This window comes from Alexandromys fortis, unplaced genomic scaffold (genome assembly GCF_014885135.2).
Source record: "Alexandromys fortis isolate MF-2015 unplaced genomic scaffold, M_Fortis_MF-2015_v1.1 scaffold_115, whole genome shotgun sequence".
Lineage (NCBI taxonomy): Eukaryota > Metazoa > Chordata > Mammalia > Rodentia > Cricetidae > Alexandromys > Alexandromys fortis.
The window spans coordinates 3,620,183-3,634,449 of NW_026067989.1; the positions used below are offsets into that span (position 1 = coordinate 3,620,183).

Here is a 14,267-nt window from a genome sequence, read left to right on the forward strand (position 1 = left end):
TACAAATACAGAGCACATCTTTTGGATGAGAATAAAGGAAAACGTAAAAACCCCGTCAGACTAAACAGATGCACACGAGTAGCAGTCTTAATGACTATAGGGCTCCTTTGCCCCCAATACAAACTTTGGAAGGCCAGATATGGCAGTGCACGCCTTTAATCCCAGCACTGGACAGGCGGAGGCAAGAGGATCTCTATGAGATGGGGGCCAGGCTGCTTTAGATAGTGAGTTCCAGGATAGCTAGGACTATATGTAGAGTGACCCGGTCTCAAAAAACAAAAATTCTGAAGCTAGAGGCCATGATTTACAGCATTGCAAGAGTATTTAATGCCACTGAACTGTTCACTTTAAAAGAGTCAATTTTATGTGATGTGAATTTCACTTCAATACACAAAATAAACAGGCAAACAATGTGGCAACACATTACTTAATAGAATAAACTTTAAATATAGCATTTATTCCCTGGAGGAGGAAACTGAGCCAAATAATACATACATTTTGAAGATCATATTAAACTGTTTTCCAGAAAGACAACACCAAATTATAGTCTTAACAAATGTGTATTAGCAACCTCACATGTATGTTATTAGGGTGAGAGACAATTTTTGGTGTAGGAGGTTCTTCTGTTCATGTGTTGCTTTCATTGGATAATGAATAAAGAAACTGCTTTGGGCCTGATAGGGCAGAACTTAGGTAGGCGGAGAAGACAGAACTGAATGCTGGGAAGAAGGGCAGAGTGAAAAACGCCATGGATCTTCTGCCTGAGACGGACACAGGTTAGAATCTTGCCGGTAAACCACAGTCACATGGCAAAACATAGATTAATAGAAATGGGTTAAATTAAGACGTAAGAATTAACCAATAAGAAACTAGAGCTAATGGGCCAAGCAGTGTTTTAATGAATACACTATCTGTGTAGTTATTTCAGGGCTAAGCTAGCCGGGTGGCCAGGAAGGACAACCAGCCTCTCCTTGCAACAAATTTTGATAATTGATAGGTAAGTGATAATATATTTAAATTTATATATCTTAGATTATTAGTAAAATGTGACATTTAAAATATGGCTACAGCTCATTTCTCTGGTTGTAGCATTATATTATAATTTTTCTTGTTAATGTGTAGAAGTTATTATGTACGAAAGATATAACTAACTCCCCTCTTACAAATTTGACATATTTTTCCACTTTGCTATTTACTTTTGATTTCAATTGAAGGTGATCTATTTGTGTATGTGTTTATTTTAAGAGCAAGAAAGAGATGGGAATATTCTTGCCAAAATAAATATTTGCAATATGATACATAAAGACACATGCTAAGGAAGATATGCAGACATTCTGCCTCTGCTTCAGAGTTCCTTGTAAATGCTAGAACATCAGGCCTAACTGGTCCACACACACCCTCATCTTATCAGATACAGTCCATAGAAGACAAAGGTTTATGTCGCAAACACAAGCAGACAGAAAAAAACTAATTTAATTCCTAAAGGCATTTTCTTAAGTTCTTCTCTCTTCTTTACAGGTTGAAAATACTATCAATTATTCAATTATTTCACTGTAAAAAAATTTTCTTTCTCTTTAACTGGAAAAGGTCCTTGGCGACAAAGCGAAAGTCTGTTTTGAGTTTTGCAAATTTAAAATCTGACACTAATACTTCCAATTTTGTTTAATGAGCATCACCCAAGCCATTCCTCACCACCCTCATCATGGTTTGCCCACAGGATTGTTTGTCCCCTTTGTCCACAGAAACACTCCCTTCTTATATCTCCTCACCTTGAGCACCAAGGACCTACTATGATGATGATGGCGCAATGCAAGGGGAAGCTAAAGCACTGTTCTGGAAGGACCATCATCCTTAACTCACAGTCTTAATACATGCTGACATCTTATCACAAATAAAGTGACCTTTAGGAAAGGAAGGCTCTCAAATTCCTTAAAATATCCACATGGGTGGCTAGATACTTCCCAACTCAAACTATATGTTCTGAAACTATTGTTTGTTTGTTTAAACTCATTCAGAATTCCACTGCAAATCCTGGCCTACCTAATGCTGCACACATTGGCTGCCACAGAGCTATGACAGACGTACAGCTGCTAAATAAACAGGGGACCTTAGAGTTCAGACACTTCTGGTCACATAGATTTAGAGAGGGTTCTTAATCTCTCTATATCTCATCTACAACATGTCTCAATTTCATTTGGAAGCATTAAATGAGCTGACATGCAAGAAACCATGGCAGTACTTGGGAACATAGAGAGTGCCAAATTAATATTATTCTTTTTAATGTTTAATATTCTAAATTTACTTTTATTAGGTTAAATTATTGAAGGGTGTACACACATGACTTCAGGTACCCATGGAAGCCAGAGGCATGAGATCTGCCTGAATCTGGAGTTACACGAGGTTGGGAACTCTCTGTCATATGGTCTGGGAACTGAACTTTGGTCCTCTACAAAAGTAGTACACACGCCAACTGCTGAACCATCTCCCCACCCAGGTATTATTATTTCTGCATAGAGAACTATGTTACCAAGAGGCATCAAGAGGAGCAAGAAGCTGTCGTGTTTGCCATAAGCTGTCAGTCGGAAGACGAGGCACACACAAGAATCATGCATGATACAAAAGAAAATGCATAAATGTCTAATGAGAGGTAAAACACGCTGTAGGAATTCTGCAGAAAGCTAATTTCAGGACAGAGGACGAGACAGTTTATGTGGTACTGCAGTGTGAGTGTGTGTGCGTCCTGACCCAGAAGCACTGTAGACAGCAGGATGGAAACCACTTGACAGGGTCAGAGAAGGTGCTTGGTTTGAGTTCTAAGAGAAGGGACAGAGTTAACCACATGTGAGACTGAATGGAAGAACTCCCTGGGAGACAAAGGAGACCTAGGGAAGGCATCTAGAGATTTCAGACTACATACAGGTCTGAGCCCTGGGAAAGAGAAAAGGAAAGGACAGTGCTGAGCATAGTGGTCTGCCACAAAGTTCCAAGAGGTCTTGGCCTGAGTAAGGGGACCTCAAGGCTCTCCTCTAGCTGCACCTGGGTCTCTACAAGGAAGCTCGGTTTGTTACTCAGCTACAAGCTGCCTGAGGGGAGCTCAGCTTTGGAAGAAACTGGTGGATCCAGGTGGATGCCAGTCAGTCACACTGTATGCAGCAGGAACAAGAACCCTACATTCTCAGGACTCATATAGTGGGCCACAAGTAATGTCACTTTGTGTGTCCTTGGCAGAGCCATCTCTACATATGCATTGATATGCACTGAACAGTCTCTAATAGCAAAATCAAAATATATGTTTACTGTTGCAGCGTTCTTCAGTGTCTTCCAGATGCAAACAGTAGCAAGGACACAAAGGGTCACAGTAAGGCAAATACTTTAAGATACAGTTTCTAAATTTCATCTAATTCTCAATTACCAGGCTCTGATAATGGATCCCTCACCTGAAAAGCTGTTTGAACTGATAGATCTGGGAGGCTGACATGAGGTAAAGACAGCTTGCCCTGCAGAATACCTACAATACAGCCACAATCTTAAGCTTTAGTGATTAATAAGAGCCACTGACTTGAAGTGGCTCTCTGATTGGCTGGAGAACATGAGAAAAAGCTCCGGATAAGGATAAAGTACTACTGAACAGACCTGTCAATGCTGTGGAGTTACAGCTTACTTGAGGTTAAGTCACACAGAAAGCACAGTGAAGAGAAGCATGGTGACCCTTACATACCACAGTCACAGCCTGCAGAGATCACCTCCCACAGTGTAGTCCCACCTCATACCAACCCCAGAGCACGTGGGCACAGAGTGGCAGAGCTGGCAACATGACATCTGCTCTACTAAACTAGGCTCATATTACACAGCTCTTCCACCTTCTGGCTAAATGCCTTTTCACTCCGGAAAAAAAACAGAAGCAAGCCTTACATGTTGCCGAATTTCTTTATTTTAAAAGGATACGTGGCCCCAAAGAGGGAGTATAACATTCCAAGTTCCTATCACCACACCAGCAAGAAAGCTGGCTCAGGCAGATGTCACCACTGACCTCCAGAGAAGAGAGTATGGCATGAGAGCTCCCTCCACATCTCTGCCATCCAGCACTCCACTCCTGCCTTCTTTACTAGGCCGCCAGTGAAGAGACACCCTCCTAACAAGCTTTTCCTACCCACCCCCACTCTGGGATGTGTGTATGTATTATGTATAGTGTGTGCGTGTGTGTGTGTGCATGCATGTGTGTGCAGGTATGCCTGTGCACTGCTTGGCAGTCAGAGGAGAATGCTGGGTGACTTATCGCTCTAACACTCTGCTTATTCCTTTGAGAGAGGGTCTCTCACTGAATATGGAGCTATGCTGGTAGCCAGCAATCCCAGCCATTCCCCTGTTTCCATTCCACCCAGAGCTAGAGGCCTCTTACATGGATGCTAGGAATTTAAAGTCAGGTCCTTATGCTTGAACAACCAGTGTTCTTACAGGCTGAGCCATCTCTCCAGCCCTCCTCTGCCCCATCCCACTGCAGATCACAGTCTTCCTATTAAGTCCTCTTATTACCAACTCAAATTACCCTGGTTCTTAAAAAATACTAAAAATTTGTGCCTCCCCCTTATAACTGCTCTCAATCTGGAATGCCTCTTACTAGGATATTACCGGGCACTCTTGGGTACAAGGCCCAGACATGCCTTTAGCTAACTAAAGCAGAAGTAGGATGAGACCAATCAATTCTGGGCAGCTGAAGGTGGGAGCTGGCAGAGACATACCAGACCCATTAGCTCAAGCAGGTTCTATAGCACTCCCGTAGGACCCATCTCTGCGGGCTTCCCCTCTGAGTCCTGGGTTCAATTTAAGGTCTGTGCTTTCCATACAGTGGAAAGACCAGGTAACTCCTCGGCGCTTACACTGAAAATGGACGGGGATTGCTTTCCTCCTGGCATATAAGCTTCAGAAAGAGGCTAGGACTCCCCGACCCTTCCTTAAGAAAAGACACCCTCCTTTTCTGCTTCAAACAAATCACTGGGTTCCCACCGTCTACCTATACCCAGTGCAAAAGCCACTGTTTGCTTAATTCGTTGGTGCTTTGCAGAATTGTCTCTGTAAAGCTGTGTTCTCTGCCAATGTCCTATCTACTCCTTGTCCACCAGGCAAAGTCCTTTATCTATTATTCATACCCGCCAACTCAGTCCTGACCTTCCTCTGTAAGCACTCCAGACACTTCCAGGAGGCTTGCTGTGACCATCTCCATAGCCCCTCCCCTTCTTCCCACTCCACTGTAGGACTCAAAGCCCTGTGTGGACATTTCACTATTTAAGCATCTGCTTCTTCTACCTAACCCTAAGCCTTGACCTTACACCATACTATCTGAATACAGCACACATATCTTCACACACTAAACAAAATGAAGTTCCCAACTGAATTGTTTTTTTCTTTTTGGAGACAAGGTTTCTTTGTGTGGCTCTGGCTGTCCTGGAACTAGTTCTCTATAGACCAGTATGGCCTCGAACTCATAAAGATCTGCCCGACTTTGCCTCTAAAGGGATGGAATTAAAGGTGTGTGCGCAACACCATTTCCCTTACAATCTCGAGCATGAGGTGGCTAGATAAGTAACTGTTTACTACATTTACACATTAGTTGTTCTTAATTTAGCAGTAAAGTGATTATGTTCTTCTTTTAGAAAAAATTTAAGGCCGAGAGTGGTGACACAGGACTTTAATCCCAGTACTCTGGAGGCCAGCTTGGTCTATAGAATGCGTTTCAGGACAGTCAGAGCAGTTATACAGAAAAAAACCCTGTCTCCAAAAAAAAAAGAAAGGGAGGGAGGGAGGGAGGGAGGGAAAAGACTGATTTAAAGTTTAAATGTAATCAATTGGTATTTTGAAAACCCATCTTTGAAAGAAAAAAACCTACAGTTAGCTACAGTTGTACCTATTGTACTCAGTTTGTAGACCAAAGACCAATACTGTAAACAACTTGAAGAAGTTCTTATGCTTGCGCAGGAGTAAAGTGCTTATCAACAAAATAAAACTCTAAATTATAAATATTTATAGGAAAGTATCCCAGGCCTACCAATACTCTCCTTTCTCAGAACAGGTGTTGGAAAGCAATCCTTCTCAGTTATCACACACAGAACATCTCAGTTCAGACGGCTGCCCTGGGCTCATCTTTCTCAAGTCTAGAAAACCTCAATCCTAGGGGCAGGAATAATACAAGTATACAACGTTCATTTTACATTCTAGAGGTTGCAGATATAATGGGACAGTGATCGATGAAAAACAAGCAATGGGAATACTAACTTGGCCAACTAAAAAAGATCAAAACAGGCCTGCTATGACCTGAAATTACAGCTCCCAATCTTTTCTAGTTATAGAATTACTGTCTGTGCAAAAATCTCACTACCTGCCAAGCCTGGACACAGAACCCAATGAACTGAATGATAAAGCACAGAAGGAGCCTTTTTAAAAAAAAAAAAAAAATCTGTCATGCGTAAGTCAAATAGGATCTTCCAGATCTCTCTGGAACAGACCAGAAGAGAGTTACAAATGTCACGCAATTTTTGCAAGACAGGCAAAAACTGCTGGGCTTTGTTTTATGTATTAACATTCACTCTGATGGGTAAATACTTTCTCTGATGCATAAATATCCTTTTGAATCAGACAACTAGCAGAAGCACAACATTAGCTTCTTTTTTTTTTTTTTCCTACTTTTTATTTTGAGTACATCTCACTAAATTTCTCAGGCTGGCCTTGAACTCACCTTGTGGCCCAAACAGCCCTTGAACTTTCAGTCTTCCTGTCTCAGTCTCCAGAGTAAGTAACTAGAATTAAAGGCTTCTATCACCAGGCTGTCTGGTTTTTTGAGTATGGATATCAGCTAGTCATCTGAGGTTGGTAGACAAACAGTTAACTACCGTGCCTCAGTTTCTCTGCTAGAGGGTGAGGTAGGGAGCACTACCTTCACCATAGCTGTGGGGAGAGCGATGAGTTCATCATACTAAAGAATCACATCGTTGCTTGCTATCCTCTCATTAAGTTCCTGACCCCACATACCACAAACTCATCCCAGACATTCCACTTGGACCTTCCTTTTCTCACACTCAACTTGCAGTACACCAAACTTGCCATGCCCAGTCATTAGCTACGACCCCTCCCTCCAGCTCTATCCAGAATACTCCCATGATTCCGACTGCCCATTACCAATTATCAAACTATAAAAATGGGTGTGTTGCTGGTCAGACTAAAGTGAAAAGGGGAACTCTGCTCTAAGAGAAAAACACCAGATGGTTTGAGAGGCATTCCTGCTATCAGAGAAGTAAAGGACAATAAGGGGAGGAGGAAAGGAGGTGGCAGAGGGGAGGAGCGCTGAGCATGGTGATATACACACCTGTAATCCCAGAACTCAGCAGGGGAAGAAAGGAAGATGGAGAGTTTGAGGCCAGCTTAGGCTACTGTGCTCACAAATGTATGGAACTTAAAACCGAGAGGGTCAAAATATGAAGAATACTAGTAACTAAATATATGTATGTAGGGAGTCGGGGAGATGGCTTGGTGGGCAAGAGCACTTACTGCATAGTCTAATATGCAGGACTCCAGTTCAAATCCCCAGCACCCATGGTTGCACACACACCTGCAAACTATGCTGGTGGCTGTGGAGATTTAGAGACAGGCTCCCTGGGGCTTCTGGGGCTTTCTGACCACCAGACTAGCTCTGGGCTCACTGAGACCCTATCTTAAACTCAATGGGGAAATGAGTGGGACAGAGCAGGACACCTGATGTCCTCTTCTGATCTCCACGTGCATGCACAGACACAAAAGTATGCACATGCTACACACATGTAACACATAAACACACACAATAAAACAGTAAATGGCAACATCTAAAATTGCAAGTGAATCTGCCCTTATTTAAAGCAATAAGAAATATAACGCTATACTTTGCTCTGTCAATGTACAGAACATTTGTAAGAGACTTTTCTCTGGGGCAACTCTGAGGTCCAAGTGCTAGTTCTGATTTGACCTGAGTGCCACAGCCTCCTATCCCAAATTATTTCCTATTAGTCACTCCTTAAGCAGCCCGCACTGCACCTGAAGCTCTTGCTGCTCTGTCCTGTCATCCTGGCCTTCCTCTTCCAACAATCCATCATCTGCCTGTTCCCCTTGCCACAGCCCTTTCTGGAAACCCCTGCCTCCAGTCTCTCCCCTCCTGATACACTCTTCTGGTGTCTTTGGTAGATGAACAGTTCTCAAGTCTTACCTACTGGCCTGCTAAAAAGTCTCCACAGAAGCTCCCACCTTAAGGAAGGACAAGTGTTAGCTCCAACTCAACAAACCAAACCCTCTCCGATCTGGGCCACCAAGTCTGCGTCAGCCTGTTTCCTAGGGTATTTGACTCTAAGCTGATCTCGACTGGGATCTACATAAGGGTCCTGTGTGCCCAGTGCTCCAACTCCCCACTCCCAGGGGATGCAACAAGAGTCACCTGCCCGGACCATTGCCACATGGATTTCTACTACCAAGTCTTCTACCTTCTCCTGGCTGGAACTGCCTGGCCCTACCACACTGCTTTCCCAAAGTCAAATCCTACTCTCTCCAACCTGTAGCGACTACCCATATCTTGCTACTGTGCATGTGGCTAGTAAGGACAAGTCAAGTGCTCTGACCGTATAATACATACTGAATTTCATATAATTCACATAGAATTAATTAACTAATTCACATAGTACTTTAAAACTCCTTGTTAATCTTTACTATTACCTGCTGATACATTAGGTTAAATATAATACATTAAAATTAATTTCATATGCTTCTGTGTAATAAATGCAGTTACAAGAAAATTTTATTAAATTATATATATGCCTTACATTTTTTTTATTTTTGAAACAGGATCTTACTATGTGGACCTGACTAACAGAGAACTTTCTATGTAACACAAACTGATCTCAAATTAACAATAATGCTCCTGCCTTAACCTCCCAAAGTCTGGGATTACTTGTTTGCTGGAGCAATACAGTAATACACAGGGGTTGTGAGGAGGGGGTGATTTGTTTGGCTTACTCAGTTACTCTTCTAAAGATGATTTAAACAGCATAAGAAGAACTGAAGTCAGCTCCTCGTTCATCCCAATGAAACATGAAAACCATTAAAACAGAGTCCTACAAGGGCTGATTTAAAACACATTGTCAGGACTCAGCAAACTGACTACTTTTTATGACAAGAGAGTAAGGCCATTACCATTATCTAATAAAAAACGAAGGGTGGATAAAATACCTCTTAAAATATGTGTCCTATTAATGGAAGGAGGAAAGTAACGAAGAAGAATCTGGTTAGTGCCCCAAGCCGAAGCCATTACATATGTACTCACACCCTATCATACCCATTTAACAGAGTAACAAAGCTGAGGTTCAAGGGCAGGCTAAGTACTAGTCCATGCTGTGCAGCTGCAAGTAGCAGGGACAGGCTGCAAACCAGGTCAGAAGAATCATCCTTACATAAAAAAATGCCAGTCCTATTTCACTTGAAGACACAGACATGAAAAGCAAGGTTATAAGTGCATACGTAATATGCAATACTAATTAAACCCATTCCCTTCAGTTGCCTTCATATTGACTTAATTCCTCTCAAGAACACTGTCTTTTCTAAAGGTAATAACTAAATAAGATATTTGATGCTGTGGGAATCAACACTTTAATGCACTAGTTTTCTTTAAAGTCTTCTAATCACAGCTGTAAAGCAAAAGTTTACACTAAATATTATGGCTAGAATTCCTCAAATTTTATTTATTTTTGTAAATAGAGCCCCTATAGTTAAAGATCACTAATACATAAAGGAAATTCGGCCATCATCAGCAACAAAGTATTCCTAATGTAATATCAAAGAACTCTATGTTACAAACAATATTTTAAACACAGATTTTTATCTTTAAGTGATAATACAGCTGTTATTTTTTCACATATAAAGATGATTCAGGCTGCAGACAGAGGCTAAGAGCACCTGCTGTTCTTGTACAGAGTTTAGTTCCCACTATGCATCTCGGGGCAATTCGCAATCACCCCAGGTGATCCCTCTATTGGCCTCCAAGGTTACTGGACTCACTAGCACAAGCCCACCACACACACACACACACACACACACACACACAATTTAAAATGTATCATAAAGAGATGCCACTGACCTGGTTCCCAGGCTATCCCTGCCACTTGCAACTGAAATGAGACACACGCCTTAGAGGAAAAATCAGGGACACTCAGACCCGAAAAGTATCCACTTTCTCAGAATCCTAAAAAGGACTGCTTATCTCTAAGAAACTCATCTGATCTAGGTTTCTGACTTTATAAAATGTATCCAACTTAATCTTGGGCTTCTAAGTCAGAACAAAGGATTAAATTCTTTAGCACAAAAAAGGTTCCAACATATCAAATGCCTTAAAATACTGTTCAATCCACTTTATCAAAAACGCCCCTGCAGCATAATCAGATACTAAGGACCCAACACAAAGCACTTGTGTGCCTGGGCATTTCACTACAGGAAGGAGAAAGTTCAACTTACCAAGAACACCACATTTTGCTTTCAAGAGTCCAGAAACTAATCCCCCTAACAATAACTGTTTTACATTCATCATAAACCGAACACATGAAGTGGGATCTCCAGGAAGATGAGATAACAAGAAACTTCATTTGGCAAAATCTGGTGGCTTTCTTTTGAGGAGGAGGGATATTTTTTGTGGTGGTGGTGGTCATGGTTTTGAGTTTTACTTTCCGTTGGGTGTTGGTTGGCTAGTTTACTGGCCTGTCTCCCACCCAGAGATAGCTTACATACTCTAAACAGAAATAATCAGCATCTCTTAATCTCATTAACAAAATGCTTAATATTCTCAGCTACAAAATGAATTCTTTAAGCCCTGTTTTCTCAAGTGACAGTCACTCTAAAACTTGGTTTTAAATTTTTTTTTTTTTTTTTTTGGTTTTTCGAGACAGGGTTTCTTGGTGTAGCTTTGAAACCTGTCCTGAACGTGTTCTGTAGCTGGCCTCGAACTCAGAGACCTGCCTGCCTCTGCCTCTTGAGGGTACCACCACCACCCGGCCTTAAATTTCTATTAATATTATTGTTTCAACAGTAAATACACGTGGAAGAAACATGTCTTTTCCTTGGCCCCAAAATACAGACAAGACTGTCCATAGACAGGCAAAGATGTTTCTATTTTGAACAAAAGTTAAGACAGACAGAACTAGATCCATGTAATACATAGTCTAGCCAAGCGACGCACCCCAGCACCGGGAGACCTTGTGGACACATCACACCCACAGGGGCGAGCATTCAAGTCTTTACAGGTCAATTCCTGGCCCACTTGGGCTCTGCAGAACCTCCACCCTGCAGGCCATAAAAAGAGAAGGCTAGCAGGGAGAAATGGCTGTCATTCTGGTTATAAGGGAGACGCAGCCTCCCCGAACCCAAGAAAGTCTGGGTTCCTCTGAGCAGAGCCCCCTTCACACCAAGAACTCTATGAGCCTGGCTCTCCTCACCCCAAAATGGTTACATTAAAAGGGAGAAGGCAGGGCGTTAGTGGTGCATGCCTTTAATCCTAGCACTCAGGAAGAAGAGGCAGGTGGATCTCTGTGAGTTCCAGTCTGGTCTACAGAGTAAGTTCCAGGACAGCCAAGGCTCACACTCAAATATAATAACATTTTAAAAGGAGACTGGTGGCAGTTCAACTAAGTCGGTGATGGGATGGCTTGAGGTCTTGGTCTAATCCAAGTTGTCAAGAATTTAAATTTTTAAAATGAGAGAGGGAGATGGCAGAGGTGTGTGTTCTCGACCGCTTCACTTGTGCCGGGTTTTATTTCCTGGAGAGGACAGGGTATAGTCACCTCTGTGCCTGGCCTCTAGGTTACCCGAGGCTAGGCGCCCAAAAGAGAATCTTGACTAAGTTTACACTTGGGGCAACAGCGCAGCGCCCAGGGCTAGCCTACCGCCTTCAGGAACAATGCCTCAAGTGTCCCCGATCTGGGCTAGCAGGGGTCCTGTGCAAACCATCCCCGGCCCCCTGCATCACTCGGACCTGAGAGCCCGCCAGGCCCACGCAACGGGTGGCACCCGATCCTCCGGCAAGTGCCCCTGGTCACACAGCCCACGCCCCGCGCCTCACCCAGTAGCGCCCGCAGGTGCTTCAGGCGGGTCAGCACGTCCTTCTTGGGGTCCAGCACCTTCTGCGTGGACTTTTTCACATCCCCGTGGCTCCTTCGGGAGAACATCCCGCCGCGGGAAGCCCGGGCCCCGCCGGCGGGGCAGGAGGCGCCTGCGCCGCACGAGTCACTGCATAGGGTCGCGGCGGGCGCGTGTCGCTCCGGCCACTAGCCGCCCCCCTCCCGGCCGCCGGGCCGCCTCAGCCTCAGAGGAGGCTCCAGGAAGGAGGGGCGGGACGAACGGCCAGGGGCGGGGCAGGAAGGCGGTGTCGACGCGAAGCCCTCGCCCCGCCCCACTGGAGCCTCCGGCCCGCCCCTCCGGCACGGCGCACGCTCGCAACCCGGACCGTCTCTCAACACACGCGCCAGGCCTCGCGGAGACCTCGCGGGGACGCGCGCCCGGCTCCGAGTCTGCGCTGTGACCTCCAATCAGATTGCTGAGTCTTCCACACAGCTACGAGCGTGTGGTCCCGCCCCTCTGTGGGCCGCAAGTGCTCCCGGGAAATGTAGTCCCCAGTAGACCAGGCGGCGCGCCCTCCTTTCCAGAGTCTTAAAGGTGCTAGATTCTGCCCTTGAAAGCCTCCCTTCTCTCAGCTGTGTCGCCTGAGCGCACCCACTTTACCCCCTACTCCCCTACCCTCTTCCCGCCTTCCCCCCTCCCCAAACAACAACAAAAACAATAAGAAGAGTTGTAAGACTTTTAAATTTTGAACTATTTCTAGATTTCTGAATTCACAGTAAGGAGGGACACAAAGTCCTTGCGACCGAACCAAAATCAGAGCTCTAATTTCATACTAAAGTAAATGACTTTGGCAGTAGAAACGATGCCCTGGAGCTCAGTGAGGAGTCCAGTCCGTCCCTAAGGCACCTGGAACCCAACCTCAAGTGCCAGGTCTGGATGTCAGTCTTGCCTCTTGCTGTGTGGAAAGTGCATGCTCCTGTGTTGTGCAAGGTCACGTGGCAATCCAGTAACAGAACCAGAAATAGAACCTGAGGGGCCTGACTCTGGAGCCAAGATGCTTTTTAATGCCCATGCCTGTTCCCTGAAGCAAGACTTTAAGGTAGAAAGAAGCTGTTCAGAAGGTTCCTTACAAAAGAACTGACTGCAGAATCATCAGCATCCAAGGTTTGACATTTCAGCTTTATTAGCAAGTACTTAAGGTGAGAGCTTATTCACATGCCTTCCATCCAAATAGAAACAACTCAACTGTCTTTTTCTCTAGTTGAGGGACGGGCGAGGAATTTACACATCCTTGTATTTAGCTCTGTATTTGATCTCTACAGGCACTCAGTAAACACATTAAATGATAAAGCAGACCGGCACATTTCAATTCAGCATGCAAAAACATCTCAGTTCTTGTAAGTTCTATTTTTAGAGTTATCGAAATAGCATGGCTACAACTAAGACATACCCAAAGGAATATTATTCAACCAAAAAAAAAAAAAAAGTCTACTGACAAACCAAAGAGCATAAATTTCACAGACCCAGAAATTTAATCCTTATGCTGAGGATAACGGCATAGTGCACCTCCTGTATCCCCCCCAAATGACGTCATAAATCTAGGACACAACCTTCCCAAAACTGCTGTAAATGAGAGACGTGATATTATTTTTCAGTCAAGGCAAGAGTGCTTGTTACCATCAGTTTATCCTGTGCTCCATTGCAGAGAATAAAACACTGTGTTCTCTGCTCCATTCCTTTGAACAGGATACCTTTTCTTAAACTGACTGGAAAAATAAAATGCATTTATCTCACAGAGCTCAATTTTTCTCTTGCAGTGTGACCTCTCATTATTATCAAACATCGATGGAGAATCTGTGGTGTAAAAGCATAATCCTAAACCCAGGGAATAAAAGAAATATAAGAAACAAGTCCCTGACTACCAGAACTTCCAATCCAACTGAGGAGGAGAAACTAGACAAATGTATGTATTTCTGTATGCTAAATATATGCTCTCTTAAAAACCTGGTAGATAGATTATTATTGGCTTTGTGGGAGCCTAGGCAGTTTGGATGCTCACCTTACTAGACCTGGATGGAGGAGGGTGGTCCTTGGACTTCCCACAGGGCAGAGAACCCTGATTGCTCTTTGGGCTGACGAGGGAGGGGGACTTG

General features: G+C 43.8%; 1 protein-coding gene across 10 annotated transcripts in view; it reads right to left on the reverse strand.

Moving 5' to 3' along the window:
• Nucleotides 1-12,397, reverse strand: part of Ralgapa2 (Ral GTPase activating protein catalytic subunit alpha 2) — a 266,124-nt gene extending 253,727 nt beyond the window's left edge. For 4 of the 10 annotated variants that reach the window (XR_007594897.1, XM_050159626.1, XM_050159623.1 and 1 more), the window contains exon 1: nt 12,116-12,393. Coding sequence is in view for 7 of the 10 variants with exons in the window: in XM_050159626.1 (XP_050015583.1) it covers nt 12,116-12,221 (106 nt within the window). In the remaining 3 variants the exon portion in view is untranslated. Of the gene's footprint in view, nt 1-12,115 lie in introns of all 10 variants that reach the window. The other 6 variants (XM_050159620.1, XM_050159619.1, XM_050159618.1 and 3 more) reach the window with 4 other exon arrangements.
• Nucleotides 12,398-14,267: the final 1,870 nt, after the last annotated feature.